General features: G+C 42.7%; 1 protein-coding gene across 3 annotated transcripts; it reads left to right on the plus strand.

Moving 5' to 3' along the window:
* Window positions 1-525: 525 nt before the first annotated feature.
* Window positions 526-14221, plus strand: LOC106561827 (Golgi phosphoprotein 3). 3 transcript variants are annotated; one of them, XR_006757103.1, is made up of 5 exons: window positions 526-940; window positions 1476-1607; window positions 11777-11891; window positions 12146-12818; window positions 12927-14221. XR_006757103.1 is itself a non-coding variant. In XM_014126093.2 (4 exons), the coding sequence occupies exons 1-4, from the start codon at window positions 737-739 to the stop codon at window positions 12568-12570; spliced, it is 876 nt and encodes a 291-aa protein (XP_013981568.1). In that variant the 5' UTR covers window positions 526-736; the 3' UTR covers window positions 12571-14221. The 3 variants fall into 3 exon arrangements, 1 of the variants encoding a protein (XP_013981568.1); XR_006757102.1 differs by having other exon boundaries at window positions 12146-12815; window positions 12924-14221; XM_014126093.2 differs by having other exon boundaries at window positions 12146-14221.
* The last annotated feature ends 4040 nt before the right edge of the window (window positions 14222-18261 follow it).

Below are 18261 nucleotides of genomic sequence, written 5' to 3' on the forward strand. Positions count from 1 at the left end.
GAAAGCATCCACGATAAGAGCTGTCATGCATGGAGAAATAGCAAGGGTGTATTCGTTACAGAAAGCCCTTTACCGTTTCAGAACAAAATGGAAGTCAAATTCAGGTAGGTCCCTCCCCACTTCGTTCCGTTTGCTTCCGTTTAAGAAACGTTTTGCAACAGAATCGGCTGAATGAATCTTGTTTACTGTGGAGGGATTATGACAAGTCTTCTCTCATCAGACAGTGCTTCTCAATTAGACAGCACGAATGGAACTAAAATAAAAAGACATGGGTGAATGCATCAGTAATACATGTTTTGCAGAATGTTGAGAGCTCAGAAGACAATGGAGTTTGCATCACAACATGAAAAACAAGGACCTACTGCCTGTACAATCAACATCATGTATTACAACCTACAATAGTCTATGGACTTTAGTATGCCCACTCAACCATGTTTATGCCTTGTGTGTGTGTGGAAGAGAGAGAGAGAGAGAGAGAGAGAAAGCTAGAGGCACATCCTCATCTGACGTCATCACGTGTATCCATTCATCACGTGTCGCCATATTGGGTCAGGAAGTGGAAAGTATTGAAGTGGAAATCTGTTGCAGGTTTGCTGTTGTAGTTATTCGAATATTCATTCAATATACACCCAATTTTACGATCGACTGGGTTTTATTTATGCATCGGAAACACTAAAACCTTCAGGAGATACCAAATAATTTGTATTTACCTGTTGTTGGGACGTGCATCCAGAGTATGACTTCCCTAACACAGCGAAGTTCGGGCCTGGTGCAGAGGAGGACCGAGGCCTCTCGCAATGCAGCTGCCGATAAGGAGAGGGGGTCTGATGATGAGGACTACGAGCCACGTCAAGAGGAAGAGGATGAGAAAGGAGACTCCAAAGAAACTCGACTGACGTTGATGGAAGAAGTGTTGCTATTGGGATTGAAAGATCGAGAGGTATGGTGTTATCGTCGTTAGCATGTTGCTATAACGTTAGCTAGCTACAGTAGCTGTTTATTTACGTTCCAACCAGCTTACGTTATGTGCTAACATAGCTAGCTAAGCTAATGCGCTTTTCCTACGTTAGCTAGCTAGCTTTACCGTCATGTCATATGTCTATTCAACATAGCAAACTAATAGTGCTTTCAATACAACTGGGAACTTGGGGGCGGGAACGAGGTAAAATCATAACGTCAGTGGTCGGGAAGTCGGAACCCTAGAAAAATGCCCGAATTTCCGAGTTGGATGACCGTTTAAAACTATTGTTTTCCATTCGAAGCTCGTTTTTTCCCGAGTTCCCAGTTGTCTTGAACTCTTCGAAGTTGGAGATTTCCGCGTTCCCAGTTGTTTTGACGTGGTATAAAGGTTTTCAAACGTGTCACTTTGTGCGTGTCACTTCTGTCATCAGCAGGATGTTTGCTTAATTTAACCAGGACGTGCCGTCATGTGAAGCATTCACCAAATGCTTGACTTTTTTTTTTTCCTCCAACAGGGCTACACTTCATTCTGGAATGACTGCATTTCTTCTGGTCTCCGAGGTTGTATGCTCATCGAACTGGCTTTGAGAGGGAGACTGCAGCTAGAGGCGTGTGGCATGAGGAGGAAAAGCCTACTGGCCAGAAAGGTGAGTAATACACACTGATTAACTTGGTTACCACACTTGTGTCAAATATAGATTTTAACTAACCCAAGATAGACCACAGCCTGTCATCTTCTTCCATGGTATTATGGTGATTCGCAAACAAGTATTAGATGTGCATGCCGCCACCTACTGGATAGGTTGAAAACTGAGAAACTTTCAAACAGAAATAATAGGTGAAAATAAAACATACTCCTAGTATTCTAAAAGGAAAAAAAATGTACTCCTTCAGTCAGACTCAAATGTCTACTCAGATCCCTACACAGGCCCGGGAGCCTGAGACGGGGGAACATCTACATTCAACATTCCCTGCACCGTTTCAGTCCTGGGGTCCTGGAGATCCCAAAATATTTTTGCCACCTAAACAATGATGCCTAGTTTCATATATTTTTTTATATATATTAGTTTGTCCAGTGCAATTTATCAATTGTGCAAAAATGCAACAGTCCACTTTCTTCACTATTAGTATTTCAGGATCCCTCTGATGAACACCATCTCACTACAGGCTGTGGGGCATCCACAACCATTTAATCTCCACTCGCTCCTTCAGCTATTTGTACTGCCTCCACAAAGGAGACCTTCTGGAGCATGCCCTGATCCTAGATACTGCGACCTTCTTCACCCTTACAGGGCACTCCAGGAACTTGGGAATGTGGTTCCCACCACAATTGCAGCACCATGCTTTCTCAGACTCTTCACCAATGACATGTAATTCCTTCTGCAAACCTTTTACAATTGTAACACTGCAGTGGTTTTTGTACATACGGTCTCACCGCATATCTCACATACCTAAGTTTTACTTGAGTCGGGAGAATCACTTCATCAAACGACAGTAAAGCCGATAGACTTTCCACCTTCTACCGGTCTATCATTCGGGTCAAGCGACATGCGCCTACCACTCCTGGAATGTTCTCCCTAAACCATGAAGCCTCTATCCAACGAGACACCCGAGATGACACCTTTTTAATCAGTGCTCTACTCAGAAAATCATGGCTTTCCACATCATAGGTCGATAGAGCTTTTGTTCTTTTGACACACACAAAATCAACATCATACCGCGCCTGGTCACTCTGACCAATTCCACTTTTCCCAATTCGTCCTTCACGATCTCTGAGACCGCAAACGGGTCACCCAAAAAAAAACATGCTGGTGAATCGCACTCCAACAAACTTCTGCTCATTTCCAACTTGAGGCCTTTTTACTGCACTCTTCACCGTCGTCCACACTCATTCTCACCAATTTTACTCGCGCCCCAGAATCACACAATGCTTCTGCCATTGCTCCCCACCACAGCCTGTTGTTTCCAAAGGGAGTATGAATCATTAAAAAGCAGAACAAGCAAGGAAGTGGGCATAGCAAAGCATGAGCTAGCGAGTATTTGTATATTTCTGTTAGGCAATGCCTACTCTGAAGTGCGCGTGTGCAATAACTCAATTCGCCCTTGCACTCCTTCTAAACAACACCATTTATTTTATTTTTTACTTCGGCAAAGGCAGTAGTCCATGAAACTTAGTCCACTCTCTTTGTAATAGATTCTAGTTTTGTTAACAGAGAACTGTATTGAGATCAGATGTTTCGTCGATGAGAACATTTCCAGAATGTCGGCCAAAATCCATCTCGCTCCATCTTTTGCCACTGGGTTTCCTCTCGTCAGCGGTAATGCCAACCGGATGCTTCGCATCCAGTGAAAGATCTGGCTCATTGTTCTGGCTCATTGTTCTAACTGTGCTTGCGTCTTTTTCTTATTATTTGAGTCTTATTGGCAGACTACAACCTATACGGTGTATTGCCGCCACCTGCTGTACGGAGTAGTCATTTTTTTGTTTATTTCTTTTATCCATTGCGGGAAAAGGGGGTGGTGGGCCATTTCTTCAAACAAAACCCATCCAACTCCTTCAGTCACAGTCCAATCCAAAACACACAAACCCTACACAGGCTCAGGGTCTTGTGAGGGTGGAACAGTCTTCAGCAGGATTCCTTCGAAGGCCTCAGTTCTGAAATCACAATGTCCAAAAACATTCAGCCGCACTCACAATGATGCACATTTTCTCAGATTCCTTCTCCTTCTCCACATCTCCGCTGTACAGTTTATGACCATTGCAATACATTATACAAAGTCCACCTTTTTAACATGTAATACACTATATATACAAAAGTATGTGGACATCCCTTCAGATGATTGGATTCGGCTATTTCAGCCAAACCCTTTGCTGACAGGTGTATAAAATCGAGCACACGGCCATGCAATCTCCATAGACAAATATTGGCAGTAGAATGGCCTTACTGAAGAGCTCAGTGACTTTTTCAACGTGGCACCGTCATAGGATGCCACCTTTCGAACAAGTCAGTTCGTTAAATGGCTGCCCTGGTCAACTGTAAGTGCTGTTATTGTGAAGTGGAAACATCTAGGAGCAACAATGGCTCTGCCGTGAAGTGATAGGCCACACAAGCTAACAGAACGGGACCGCCGAGTGCTGAACCGCACAGCGCGTAAAAATTGTCTGTCTTCAGTTGCAACACTCATTACCAAGTTCCAAACTGCTTCTGGAAGTAACGTCAGCACAATAACTGTTCATCGGGCGCTTCAAGAAATAGGTTTCCATGGCCGAGCAGCCACAAGCTTAAGATCACCATGCGCAATGCCAAACGTTGGCTGGAGTGGTGTAAAGCTCGCCACCATTGGACTCTGGAGCATTGGGAACGTGTTCTCTAGGGTAAGAACGCTACCTGTCCGAATGCATAGTGCCAACTGTAAAGTTTGGTGGAGGAGGAATAATGGTCTGGGGCTGTTTTTCATGGTTCAGCGAGGCCCCTTAGTTCCAGTGAAGGGAAATCTTAACGCTACAGCATATAATGACATTCCAGAATCTAGATGATTCTGTGCTTCCAACTTTGTGGAAACAGTTTGGGGATGGCCCCTGGCTGAACGGAAGCATATTCATCACCACATTTCACCTCTGGCATACAATACTCTTCCCATCTGCATACACTTACCACATGACCAAATATTTTGCATTTATCATACTTGAAGCAATTTGGCACGAAAGCTCTTACAGAATATCTCATAAAGCCTAACTTTATATGTGAAGGGAGAGACTGTTCATCAAAGAACAATAGTATGGAATAGAGGTCGACCGATTTATGATTTTTCAACGCCGATACCAATTATTGGAGGACCAAAAAAAGCCGATACCGATTAATTGGACGATTTTTATTTATTTGTAATAATGACAATTACAACAATACTGAATGAACACTTATTTTAACTTAATATAATACATCAATAAAATCAATTTAGCCTCAAATAAATAATGAAACATGTTCAATTTGGTTTAAATAATGCAAAACAAAGTGTTGGAGAAGAAAGTAAAAGTGCATTATGTGCCATGTAAGAAAGCTAACGTTTAAGTTCCTTGCTCAGAACATGAGAACATATGAAAGCTGGTGGTTCCTTTTAACATGAGTCTTCAATATTCCCAGGTAAGAAGTTTTAGGTTGTAGTTATTATAGGAATTCTAGGACTATTTCTCTCTATACGATTTGTATTTTATATACCTTTGACTATTGGATGTTCTTATAGGCACTTTAGTATTGCCAGTGTAACAGTATAGCTTCCGTCCCTCTCCTCGCTCCTACCTGGGCTCAAACCAGGAACACATCGACAACAGCCACCCTCGAAGCAGCGTTACCCATGTAGAGCAAGGGAAACAACTACTCCAAGTCTCAGAGCGAGTGACGTTTGAAACGCTATTAGTGCGCACCCGCTAACTAGCAAGCCATTTCATATCGGTTACACCAGCCTAATCTTGGCAGTTGATAGGCTTGAACTCATAAACAGCGCAATGCATTGCGAAGAGCTGCTGGCAAAACGCATGAAAGTGCTGTTTTGAATGAATGCTTACGAGCCTGCTGGTGCCTACCATCGCTCAGTCAAACTGCTCTATCAAATCATAGACTTAATTATAACATAACACACAGAAACACGAGCCTTAGGTCATTAATATGGTAGAATCTGGAAACTATCACGTTTATTCTTTCAGTGAAATACGGAACCGTTCCGTATTTTATCTAACGGGTGGCATCCATAAGTCTAAATATTCCTGTTACATTGCACAACCTTCAATGTTATGTCATAATTACGTAAAATTCGGGCAAATTAGTTCGCAACGAGCCAGGCGGCCAAAACCGTTGCATATACCCTGACTCTGCGTGCAATGAACAGAAGATAAGTGACACAATTTCACCTGGTTAATATTGCCTGCTAACCTGGATTTCTTTTAGCTAAATATGCAGGTTTAAAAATATATACTTCTGTGTATTGATTTTAAGAAAGGCTTTGATGTTTATGGTTAGGTACAGTCGTGCAACGATTGTGCTTTTTTCGCAAATGCGCTTTTGTTAAATCATCCCCCGTTTGGCGAAGTTGGATGTCTTTGTTAGGAAGAAATAGTATTCACACAGTTCGCAACGAGCCAGGCGGCCCAAACTGCTGCATATACCCTGACTCTGTTGCAGAGGTGACACATTTTCCCTAGTTAAAATAAATTCATGTTAGCAGGCAATATTAACTAAATATGCAGGTTTAAAAATATATACTTGTGTATTGATTTTAAGAAAGACATTGATGTTTATGGTTAGGTACAAGTTGGAGCAAAGACAGTCCTTTTTCGCGAATGCGCACCGCATCGATTATATGCAATGCAGGATAGGCTAGATAAACTAGTAATATCATCAACCATGTGTAGTTAACTAGTGATTATGATTGATTGTTTTTTATAAGATAAGTTTAATGCTAGCTAGCAACTTACCTTGGCTTCTTACTGCATTCGTGTAACAGGCAGGCTCCTCGTGGAGTGCAATGTAAAGCAGGTGGTTAGAGCGTTGGACTAGTTAATCGTAAGGTTGCAAGATTGAATCCCCGAGCTGACAAGGTAAAAATCTGTCGTTATGCCCCTGAACAAGGCAGTTAACCCACCGTTCCTAGGCCGTCATTGAAAATAAGAATGTGTTCTTAACTGACTTGCCTAGTTAAAAAATATTTATAAAATAAAAAATAAAACATTTGGCAGATCGGTGGCCAACAATAACGATTATCGATTGTTATGAAAACATGAAATCGTCCCTAATTAATCGGCCATTCCGATTAATCGGTCGACCTCTAGTATGGAAGGAGTAAACTTCTTCACTCCATCCACTATACTGGTCAGTCGACATCTGCATTCACTTCCAGCACCACCCCAGAGATAATCCCCCTTGATTGGCGCCTTGCATTGAAGAGCCACACACGGCACATTACATTCTGATATCTTTTTGAGGAACAAAGCACATTTCTTCGGCTCCACGTACACACAAACCCCCAAATAAAACAAAAACAAAAAAATGCTATTATGTTTTCACAATTATTCCCGCACAGTGACGTAATAGTAATTCATCCTACAGGATTTTTTTTAATTACCCACCCACTTTTAACCTCACCCCTCACCCAATTTTCCATCTACCCTCTCCCCCACAACCCCACCAACCCATCTCTTGCCTATGGCTGGGAAAAGAGACAAAACCATAATAAAAAAGTCATAAACATAAATAATTATAAAAGCAACCGTAAAAATAAGGTACAAACATTGGTATTAAATAGGTTGTTGAAGTACACTTATTGGTCTACATTGATAATGGCGCTGGAAGGGATGGCTACCGTTTTACGGACTCCTACCCAACTGTGCTATTTGTTTAACTTATTTTGTACATAAAGTTGCGGCAGGACAGAGCAGCTACGTCTGGTAAGACAGGGTGGAGTTGTGTGTCTATTTGTCAATAACAGCTGATGCACAATGTCTAATATTAAAGAAGTCTCAACGTATTACTCGCCTGCGGTAGAGTACCTCATGATAAGCTGTAGACCACACTATCTACCAAGAGTTTATCTATATCATTCATAGCTGTCTATTTACCACCACAAACTGATGCTGGCACTAAGACCGCACTCAACGAGCTGTATAAGCCCATAAAGCATACAAGAAAATGCTCATCCAGAAGTGGTGCTCCTAGTGGCCGGGGACTTTAATGCATGAAAACTTAAACCCGGTTTACCTCATTTCTACCAGCATGTCACATGTGCAAACCGAAGGGGGGGGAAACTGTAGATCACCTTTACTCCACACACAGAGACATGTACAAAGATCTCCCTCGCCCCCCATTTGGCAAATCTGACCATAATTCTATCCTCTTGATTCCTGCTTACAAGCAAAAACAAAAGCATGAAGCACCAGTGACTCGCTCTATATGGACGTGGATGCTACGCTACAGGGCTGTTTTGCTAGCGCAGACTGGAATATGTTCTGGGATTCATCCAATGGCATTGAGGAGTATACCACCTCAGTCACCGGCTTCATCAATAAGTGCATTGACGACATCGTCCTGACAGTGACCTTACGTACATATCCAAACTAGAAGCCATGGATTACAGGCCACATCCGCACCGAGGTAAAGGCTAGAGCTGCCGCCTTCAAGGAGCGGGACACTAATCCGGATGCTTATAAGAAATCCCGCTATGCCCTCAGACGAACCATCGAACAGGCAAAGCATCAATACAGGACAAAGATTGAATCCTACTACACCGGCTCTGACGCTCGTAGGATGTGGCAGTGCTTGCAAACTATAATGAGAAACCCAGCCACGAGCTGCCCAGTGGCGCGAGCCTACCAGACGAGCTAAATGCATTGTATGCTCGCTTCGAGGCAAGCAACACTGAAGCATGCATGAGATCACCAGCTGTTCCGGATAACTCTGTGATCACGTGCTCCGTAGCTGATGTGAGCAAGACCTCTTAAACAGGTCAACATTTACAAGGCCGTGGGGCCAGATGTATTACCAGGGCGTGTACTCGGAGCATGCACGGACCAACTGGCGTGTCTTCACTGACATTTTCAATCTGTCGCTGACCGAGTCTGTAATATCCACGTTTCAAGTAGACCACCATGGTCCCTGTGCCCAAGAGAGCGACGGTAACCTGCCTCAATGGCCTCCGCCCCGTAGCACTCACATCGGTAGCCATGAAGTGCTTTTGAAAGGCTGGTCATGGCTCACATTAACACCATCATCCCGGAAACCCTAGACCCACTCTAATTCGCATACTGCCCCAACAGATCCACAGATGATGCAATCTCAATCGCACTCCACACTGCCCTTTCCTACCTGGACAAAAGGAACACCTATGTGAGAATGCTGTTCATAGACTACAGCTCAGCGTTGAACACCGTAGTGCCCACAAAGCTCTTCACTACGCTAAGGACCCTGGGACTAAACACCTCCCTCTGCAAGTCGATGCTGGACTTCCTGACGGGCCTCCACCAGGGTGGTAAGGGTAGGCAACAACACATCTGCCACGCTGATCCTCAACACCGGGGGCCCTCGGGTGTGCGCTTAGTCCCCTCCTTTACTCCCTGTTCACCCACGACTGCGTGGCTAAGCACGACTCCAACACCATCATTAAGTTTGCTGACGACACAAGTGGTAGGCCTGATCACCGACAATGATGAGACAGCCCATAGGGAGGTCAGAGACCTGGCAGTGTGGTGCCAGGAAAACAACTTCTCCCTCAATGTGAGCAAGACAAAGGAGATTATCGTGGACGACAGGTAAAGGCGTGCTGAACAGGCCCCCATTAACATCGACGGGGCTGTAGTAGAGCATGTTGAGTTTTTCAAGTTCCTTGGTGTCCACATCACCAACAAACTATCATGGTCCAAACACACCAAGACAGTCGTGAAGAGGGCATGACAACACCTTCTCCCAGACAGGAGACTAAAAAGATTTGGCATGGGTCCCCAGATCCTCAAAGTTCTACAGCTGCACCATCGAGAGCATCCTGACCGGTAGCGTCACCGCCTGGTATGGCAATTGCTCGGCATCCGACCGTAAGGCGCTACAGAGGGGAGTGCGTACGGCCCGGTACATCACTGGGGCCAAACTTCCTGTCATCCAGGACCTATATACTAGGCGGTGTCAGAGGAAGGCCCCAAAAATTGTCAAAGACTCCAGTCACCCGAGTCATAAACTGCTCTCTCTGCAAGCGGTACCGTACCGCCAAGTCTAGGTCCAAAAGGCTCCTTAACAGCTTCTACCCCCAATCTATAAGACTGCTGAACAATTAGTAAAATGGCCACCCAGACTATTTACGTTAACCCACCCCACCCCTTGGTTTTTACACTGCTGCTCCTCACTGTTTATTATCTATGCATAGTCACTTTACCCCTACCTACATGTACAAACTACCTTGACTAACCTGTGCACCCGCACATTGACTCAGTACCGGTACACCCTGTACATAGCCTCATTATTGTTATGTGCTTTTATTGTTACTTTAAAAAAAAATTACTTTAGTTTATTTAGTAAATATTTTCTTAACTCTTATTTCTTGAACCACATTGTTGGTTAAGGACTTGTAAGTAAGCTTTTCACGGGAAGGTCTACACCTGTTGTATTCGGCGCATGTGACAAATAAAATTAGATTTGATTTAGTCGTACATTTCAGTTCATTTTTAAATTTATTTATCACTATTCTTTCCTAAGTAGTTTCATCTGACATCATTGTCTTTTATTCAATAAAATGCAGAGTTATTTAATAGTCTTTGACAGTGTCTCGCAGACCGGCCACTCCCCATACCTATCCACTCCTACACCAGCACACCAGAATGGGCAGGTCAAGGGTTTGTTAGTTAAGCAGCTACAGTACATTCAGGAAGTGTTCTTGGCCCTTGACTCATTCCACATTTTTGTTGTGTTACAGTCTGAATTCAAAATGTATTAAATAGATTTGTTTAATCACCCATCTACACACTAATGACAATGGGAAAACATGTTTTTAGGAATGTTATCACATTTATTGAAAATGAAATACAGAAATATTCCATTTACATAAGAATTCACACCCCCAGAGCAATGATCAACAACAGATCTTGAATAATTTTAACAATAATGGGCAAATATTGTACAATCCAGGTGTGCAAAGCTCTTAGACTTACCCCAAAAGTCTCCCAGCTGTAATCACCACCAAAAGTGCTTAATTTTTTTTTTTTTTAAGAAAATCTACAAACAAAATTCCAATTGAAAATGTATGGGCTATTGTGTGTAGATAAGTGACACAATTTGTTAAAAATCCATGTCAAATTCAGGCTGTAACACAACAAAATGTGGAAAAAGTAAAGGGGCGTGAATACTATGTGAAGGGACCGTACCTTCTTGTTACCCTAACTGATGCCACATTACCCAATGCATCCATGATTTGTATTGAGATGTTGATCAGATGTCCCGGGAAACTCCATCAGTCCAAAACCCTCACTCGGACTAAAAACGAGGCAGAACTATACTTGGTTTTACAAGATTCCACCGGAACCTTACTTCTCTTATTTCCTTTTTCGCCAGTCTAACACACTCCTTATCTTCTTCCAACGTGCCGTCTCCACAGCTGTCTGTTTCACACAGAACATCCTCTTCCACCTCTCTCTCTCAAGTGTCAACAGCCTACAAACCCACTTGCTTATACACTGATTGTACATAACATTAAGAACACTTGCTCTTTCCAAGACTAACCAGGTGAATCCAGGTGAAAGCTATGATCCATTATGGAAATCATATGTTAAATCCACTTCAATCAGTGTAGATAAAGGTGAGGAGATGGGTTAAAGAAGGATTTTTAAGCCTTGAGAAAATTTTGACACAGATTTTGTATGTGTGCCATTCAGAGGGTGAATGGGCAAGACAAAGGATTTTAAGTGCCTTTTGTACGGGGTATGGTAGAAGGTACCAGGTTTGTGTCAAGAACTGCAATGCGGCTGGGTTTTTCATGCTCAACCGTTTCCCGTGTGTATCAAGAATGGTCCACCACCCAAAGGACATCCAGCCAACCTGACACAACTGTGGGAAGCTTTGGAGTCAACATAGGCCAGCATCCCAGTGGAATGCTTTCATCATCCATGGTTTTAACCGCTAGGCTACCTGCCGTTTGTGTGTGGTATTGTAATGTGGTAGACCAGTAGAGTCTGCCAACTCTAGCAGTTTATACTTATGTGTGTGTATCCCAATGTTACAGTAAGGTTTTGTTGTGTGTGTGAAATCAACCTTTAAAAAAAAATAAAAACTGATATCTATTTTGTCAGGTTATCTGTAAGTCAGCCGCCCCTACAGGAGACATGTTGCTGGACGAGGCTCTGAAGCATGTCAAAGACACCCAGCCCCCAGAGACAGTCCAGAGCTGGATAGAGCTGCTGAGCGGTGAGAAGCCATTACTCCCCCTATTTTAAACTACTGTATTTTTTGTGCTATATCTGCCTGTCTTCCGTTCTTAGTGTTTTGTTCTTTATTATCATCATGATTATTTGATATTACCACACGGTGCCCCCTCCCCATCCCAGTCCTGTTTGAAATGAAATGTGTTTGTCTTGATATTATTTTTAAACAATAGCTAGCCTATTAGGTTTCCAAGTAAAATTGTACAGAAATTACCCGTAATTTGTTTTGTTGTCCAGGTGAGACGTGGAACCCATTGAAGCTGCACTACCAGCTGAGGAATGTCCGTGAACGTCTGGCCAAGAACCTGGTCGAGAAAGGCGTTCTGACCACAGAGAAACAGAACTTCCTCCTCTTCGACATGACCACACACCCACTGACCAACGACACCATTAAACAGCGGCTGGTCAAGAAGGTCCAGGAGTCCGTCCTGGACAAGTGGGTGAACGATCCGGGGCGCTTCGACAAGCGCGTGCTGGCCCTGATCTTCCTGGCCCACTCGTCAGACGTGCTAGAGAACGCCTTCGCCCCGCTGCTGGACGAACAGTATGACCTGGCCATGAAGAGGGTACGTCTGCTGCTAGACCTGGAGCCAGAGGCGGAGAGCACCAAGGCCAACGCTAACGAGCTGCTGTGGGCTGTGGTTGCCGCCTTCACCAAATGAAGCCCTACCGGAAACCAACGTGAGACGGAACTTTAAAAAACACTACAGACCTCTGGGGCTCAGAGCTCTCAGATCTCCCATGTTCTGATATGACGACAACGAGGATGATGATGATGGTGTTGGCAGTGATGAAGACGACGATGAAGATCATAAAGCACGGCTCTCCCTCTGTATTGGCAGTGCTGTGACCCCTGACCTCTCGGAGTCACTGTCCTGTTATCTCCTGGCCAGTTGGTTGACATCAAGTACCCTGTGGGTTCGTCCCAAATGGCACCCTGTTCCCTAATATAGGGCACTTTTTGAGCAGGGCCCTAATGGCTCTGATCAAAAGTAGGCACTACATAGGAAATGGGGTGCCATTTGGGTTGTGGCCTTTCTGTTCACTGTGAGACCTAGTGTAACTTTAAGCACTTGCGTCAGTAGCTGGCATCCACCCAGGTCTGTGTCCTTCCTTTTAGGAGGAACTTTTAAAACCGCCAGGTTTTGCTTGACCATCATGGCCCAGACCTACCATGATGAGCTGATATGACCATACAGAACATAAGTAATTCTTTTTGTCTTTTCTTTTGCGTTTAGTCACTTTGAGGAGGTTTTTAGACATGACCTATAGATCTCACGGGCCTATAGATCTCACGTCTGTTTGTTGTTAATAAATGTTAACCATCTCCAAACCATTTTGCACATTCAACACGGGATATAGAAGAGTTTACTATTTGTAAAAACAAACAGAAAAAACATTGAAGTTGAATTCCGAGCACCATTTATTTTGTTCAGGGTACCAACCAGTGCATGCTTTATTCCTGTTCAGTTTTACTTTATGTCCCCCTCTCCATGTACTAAAGAATCGTAGCTTGTGCTTACCATCCGTTTCAGATGGGAGACTATTCTCTGCAACTCTATCATCCTATTCCAGACATTGCACGTCTCCTCTTTGCAGGCAAACTGGTTTCGGGTGTACATGTGTGCAAAGTCATGTTTTGAAGAGGTACAGTTTCCAAGAAATAAATTCTCTCAAATTGGCTAAATATCTATGTCATTTAGTTAGTGTATTGAGAAAAAAAAAGATATTGTGGCATATGACTGGGTAGAAGAAATATCTAAAACGGGCTAATTGTATTTTATATGTGTCCCTCTCTGGCAGTATAATCTTAACGCTTTTGATTTTATGCCATAATATGTGTATTTTATTTTCTACTGAGACAATTTCTATTGCTTTAATATAATTCACATGATTACATTCATATTTAGTTGGTCTTCATTCATGGTTTGGGCTTTTTTATTTTCTCTTTAATGCCTGCTAGTTGGTTGTACTATTCATCACTAGGAGTTGGCCCTAACTACTGATACAGGGTCAGATTTCTATTTGATCTGCCTAAAGGTTAGGACAGGGGGAAGGGTTATCTGATCCTAGATCTGTGGTTAGGGTTAACTTCTACCTTGAGCATTTGACTCATCTGGAGGGTGTACAGACAAAGTATGGTGGAGGGATTGGATGGGGATGATTATATAGTATGGATTTCCTGAGAGGAACTGACTATAATATCAAATTTGATCAGTTAATGTACAGCGTAATGAAAGGGATCTTCTGTAAGCTTTTTTTTTTTTTTTTTACCACACAATAAAGGATGGATCTTTTAAGTGCCTGAATTTAGCACTGTGTAGCGCCCCTGTCTTTATCTGCCGCCTTTGTATGATAATTCCTTGAATGAATTACCAGTACTCAAAACAGACGCCTCCAGATTGATTGTACTACAACAAAGTGTAAAAAGGACTGTTGTCTGACTTTTTTTCTTCTTCTTTTAACATGAAAATCAAAAACACTAACAATGGATAACTAACTTCACAAGATGCAGTTTTTGAACACAGCTTTTAGTGGCACATGTAGTAATTAATGGAAGCAAAAATAACTCCTAGGCCTCTGGCCTCACATAACACAACACATTAAAGCACTTTGAAGGCCACTCTGGTCTCCATGTAGTTGAACATGATAGGACACTTGTCCCCAACAACAGATAATAATTTGTTTCATCACACTTTGTATGATAGTTTTTTTTGGCTCTGGACCTCCTTTTTGAGTCGGCTCGTCCATATGACTGGCCACAGGTCTGCCAAATGCAGTGGTGTAAAAATACTTGAAAGTTGTTTTTTGGGGTATCTGCTTTGCTAATTATATTTTTGACAACTTTTACCTTACTACATTCCTAAAGAAAATGATGTTTTTTTTACTCCATACACCCAGAAGTACATTTTGCATGCTTAGCAGGACAGGAAAATGGTTCAATTCACACACTTATCAAGAGAACATCCCTGGTCATCCCTAGTGCCTCTGATCTGGCAGACTCAATAAACACAAATGCTTAGTTTGTAAATTATGTCTGAGTGTTAGAGTGTGCCGCTGGCTATCTGTACATTTAAAAAACAAAATCGGTTTGCTTAATATAATGAATTCTAAATTATTTATACTTTTACTTTTGATACTATTTTACATTTGAGCAATTCCATTTACTTTTGATACTTAAGTATATTTAAAACCAAATACTTTTGAAGTTTTACTCAAGTAGTATTTCACTGGGTGACTTTCACTTTTACTAGAGTCATTTTCTTTTAAGGTATCTTTACTTTTACTCAAGTATGATAATTGGGTACTTTTTCCACCACTGGCCAAATGTCAAACAACACATGGTGGTCCACTGGTTTTGCCATTACAATGTCACAGGTTCACTGTTCAGTCTCTCCATGACTTCGTGGGGAGCACCAGCCACCTTGGCATTGATTGTGGGCCAGGTCCAGGCAGAGTATCCTCTTGACTTCACCTTAGGTGGCTGCAAATGCACCCCTGAATCACAGAGGGTGAACTGGAACCCTCCATCCTGCCCACAGCATGGTTAACAAAACCGTTGCCCTCAGGCACGAGTTAGTATTCCGTCTTCTTGTTTCCGTGATCTTCAGTGAGTGGGTTGAAGTTCCTCACTTCACTTTGATTATGTTCTTGTAATGGGTTGTCAATATTTCCAACAATTTGGATCTCCAGTCCAGGACGTCACTAGTGAGGCCGTCTCCAACTTTACGCAGCTGATGCGCACAGTCCAGAACGGCAGTTAGATCTGGAGAGAAAAGAAAGTAATCGTTTAGTCGGTCAGTTTAGCATAGGATAATGTCTCATTTGTACAAAATGAAATGGCAGAAATATGAAGTACCTTTTCCGGTCATATTGATTGGACTTGCGTTCTGTTTCTTTGTTGAGCTCTTCCAGAGTTATGTTGTGCTTGTGGTACAGAGTCGATTGAGTATCTGAATTTATGAAGCTCTGTAAGGCTTATCAGTCAGCAGTGAGGTTTCTGCTAAAGTCAGAAGTTAACTTCGTTATATAGCCTTGGTGACGTAAATTGTGGATCCCTTGTGCAAGTCTCGCCTCCTAATCAGCTGCTGTTTTACAGTTATGCTCAGTCCTCTTTTTTATTACAATGTTGTGTGCTGTGTTTCCTCAAAGATTACTTTGCAATCAAATAGGCAGCTGATTATCATTGTAGGCTAATTCACTTGGAAGTTTGTGGGGTGGGCCTAGAAAAAATCATACATTACACTATCCATAAACTAATTCTGGATATTCCTTTGGCCCTCACTGACCATGGGTGCCCAATTACCCAAGTAAAGATGAATTAAGGACTATAGATAGTTACACTATTTTATATTATTTTGTGGAACAAAAAGATACTCATAAATATCTGAAATATTGATTCATAAAATACTAGACAGTTACCAAATTAAATGGAATATTGGAAAATGTAAATTAGGGATATTCTCTTGGTCTCCACTTGAAAGTTGATTGGCACAGTACACTTTCCACCGCAGCAAGCGACAGTCCATAAAATCTGTCAACATAATCTGTCAAAAGTGACGCTGCGTATGTTAGAAACACCACACCTGCAATCAATAGCATGCTGGGTTAGGACACAACATGTTATTTGATTGATATCACTGGGAGAAAGCTTGCACACTTACGTAAAACAGTTGTTAAAATGAATTGGTTTGCTCGATGTACTCATTGATAGACGGAATAACAACACAGGACAGGAGCATCTGTCCATGTCTTATGAAACAGTTCACCTGTGATTGGAACATACCTCAATTGATAAAATGTCAAACGATGATTGATAAGGCTAGATTGTGCAATATTGATTGGCAGGTTGTTTCTAATGAACATTACAGAGCATATTTGACCCTAGGCTAGTTCCCCAAATATGTAATTTTGTTTAGGTTTATTTCAGGCCAGGGCACTCACTGCTTATGGGTTTTCAAACAATATTACATATGTTTCAAAGGCCTGCACTTGCACCAAATTCAGAACTGATGTGGACATAATTTCCCTCCTATCATGAGTGTTCTCATATCCCTGGTCACAACAGTAATAGCAGTGACTAACATGTTATGGTTTGTCCTGTATTGTGGGCGTGCCTATCAGATGTGGGGAAGTACTGTACAGTTCTACAGTGTCTGCAATGAGTGCACCTGTTGTCAGCTGACTCCTGTGTCATATTCATTGATGCACACTGTAGCAAAACGTTTTGCAACAGAAAATGAAAACAAGAGTTTCTTATTGGACAAGTTCAGGTAGTCCCTCCCTGTTTCAGTTTGTTTTCTTTCCATTTGGTGCCTAAAGAATATGACCCTTGGTTGAACCCAGAGGCCCAATAAACCATTGTTCCAAGGCACTTAGCAGAATCATCTTATCTTTCCTTAAGGTCAACTACGTGTACTTTATGACACATCCTAAACAGTGTATCAAGGAAGATTTTAGAGGTTGTTTACATTTACATTTACGTCATTTAGCAGACACTCTTATCCAGAGCGACTTACAAATTGGTGGATTCACCTTATGATATCCAGTGGAACAACCACTTACAATAGTACATCTATATCTTTTTTGGGGGGGGAGGGGGGGGGGTTAGAAGGATTGCTTTATCCTATCCCAGGTATTCCTTAAAGAGGTGGGGTTTCAGGTGTCTACGGAAGGTGGTGATTGACTCCGCTGTCCTGGCATCGTGAGGGAGCTTGTTCCACCATTGGGGTGCCAGAGCAGCGAACAGTTTTGACTGGGCTGAGCGGGAACTGTGCTTCAGCAGAGGTAGGGGGACCAGCAGGCCAGAGGTGGATGAACGCAGTGCCCTTGTTTGGGTGTAGGGCCTGATCAGAGCCTGAAGGTACGGAGGTGCCGTTCCCCTCACAGCTCCGTAGGCAAGCACCATGGTCATGTAGCAGATGCGGAGGAGCGGGGTGACATGAGAGAACTTGGGAAGGTTGAACACCAGACGGGCTGCGGCGTTCTGGATGAGTTGTAGGGGTTTAATGGCACAGGCAGGGAGCCCCGCCAACAGGGAGTTGCAGTAATCCAGATGGGAGATGACAAGTGCCTGGATTAGGACCTGCGCCGTTTCACATTAGAGGTGGAGCAAACATGCTTCTGCTTATGAATAATTTTTTTTAAATGCTAGAATTTTTTTACCTTTAGTTTTATAATGAACTGATGCAAAGGAAATGTGTTTTTAGTGAATATAAGGCTATCACACAGTATACTGTATCACATTATATACTATACTTCACAGAACATGGCAGGTAGCCTAGCAGTTAGAACTTTGGGTCACTAACCGAAAGGTCGCTAGTTCAAACCCCAGAGCTGATAAGGTGAAAATT

Source organism: Salmo salar, chromosome ssa01 (genome assembly GCF_905237065.1).
Source record: "Salmo salar chromosome ssa01, Ssal_v3.1, whole genome shotgun sequence".
Classification (NCBI taxonomy): domain Eukaryota; kingdom Metazoa; phylum Chordata; class Actinopteri; order Salmoniformes; family Salmonidae; genus Salmo; species Salmo salar.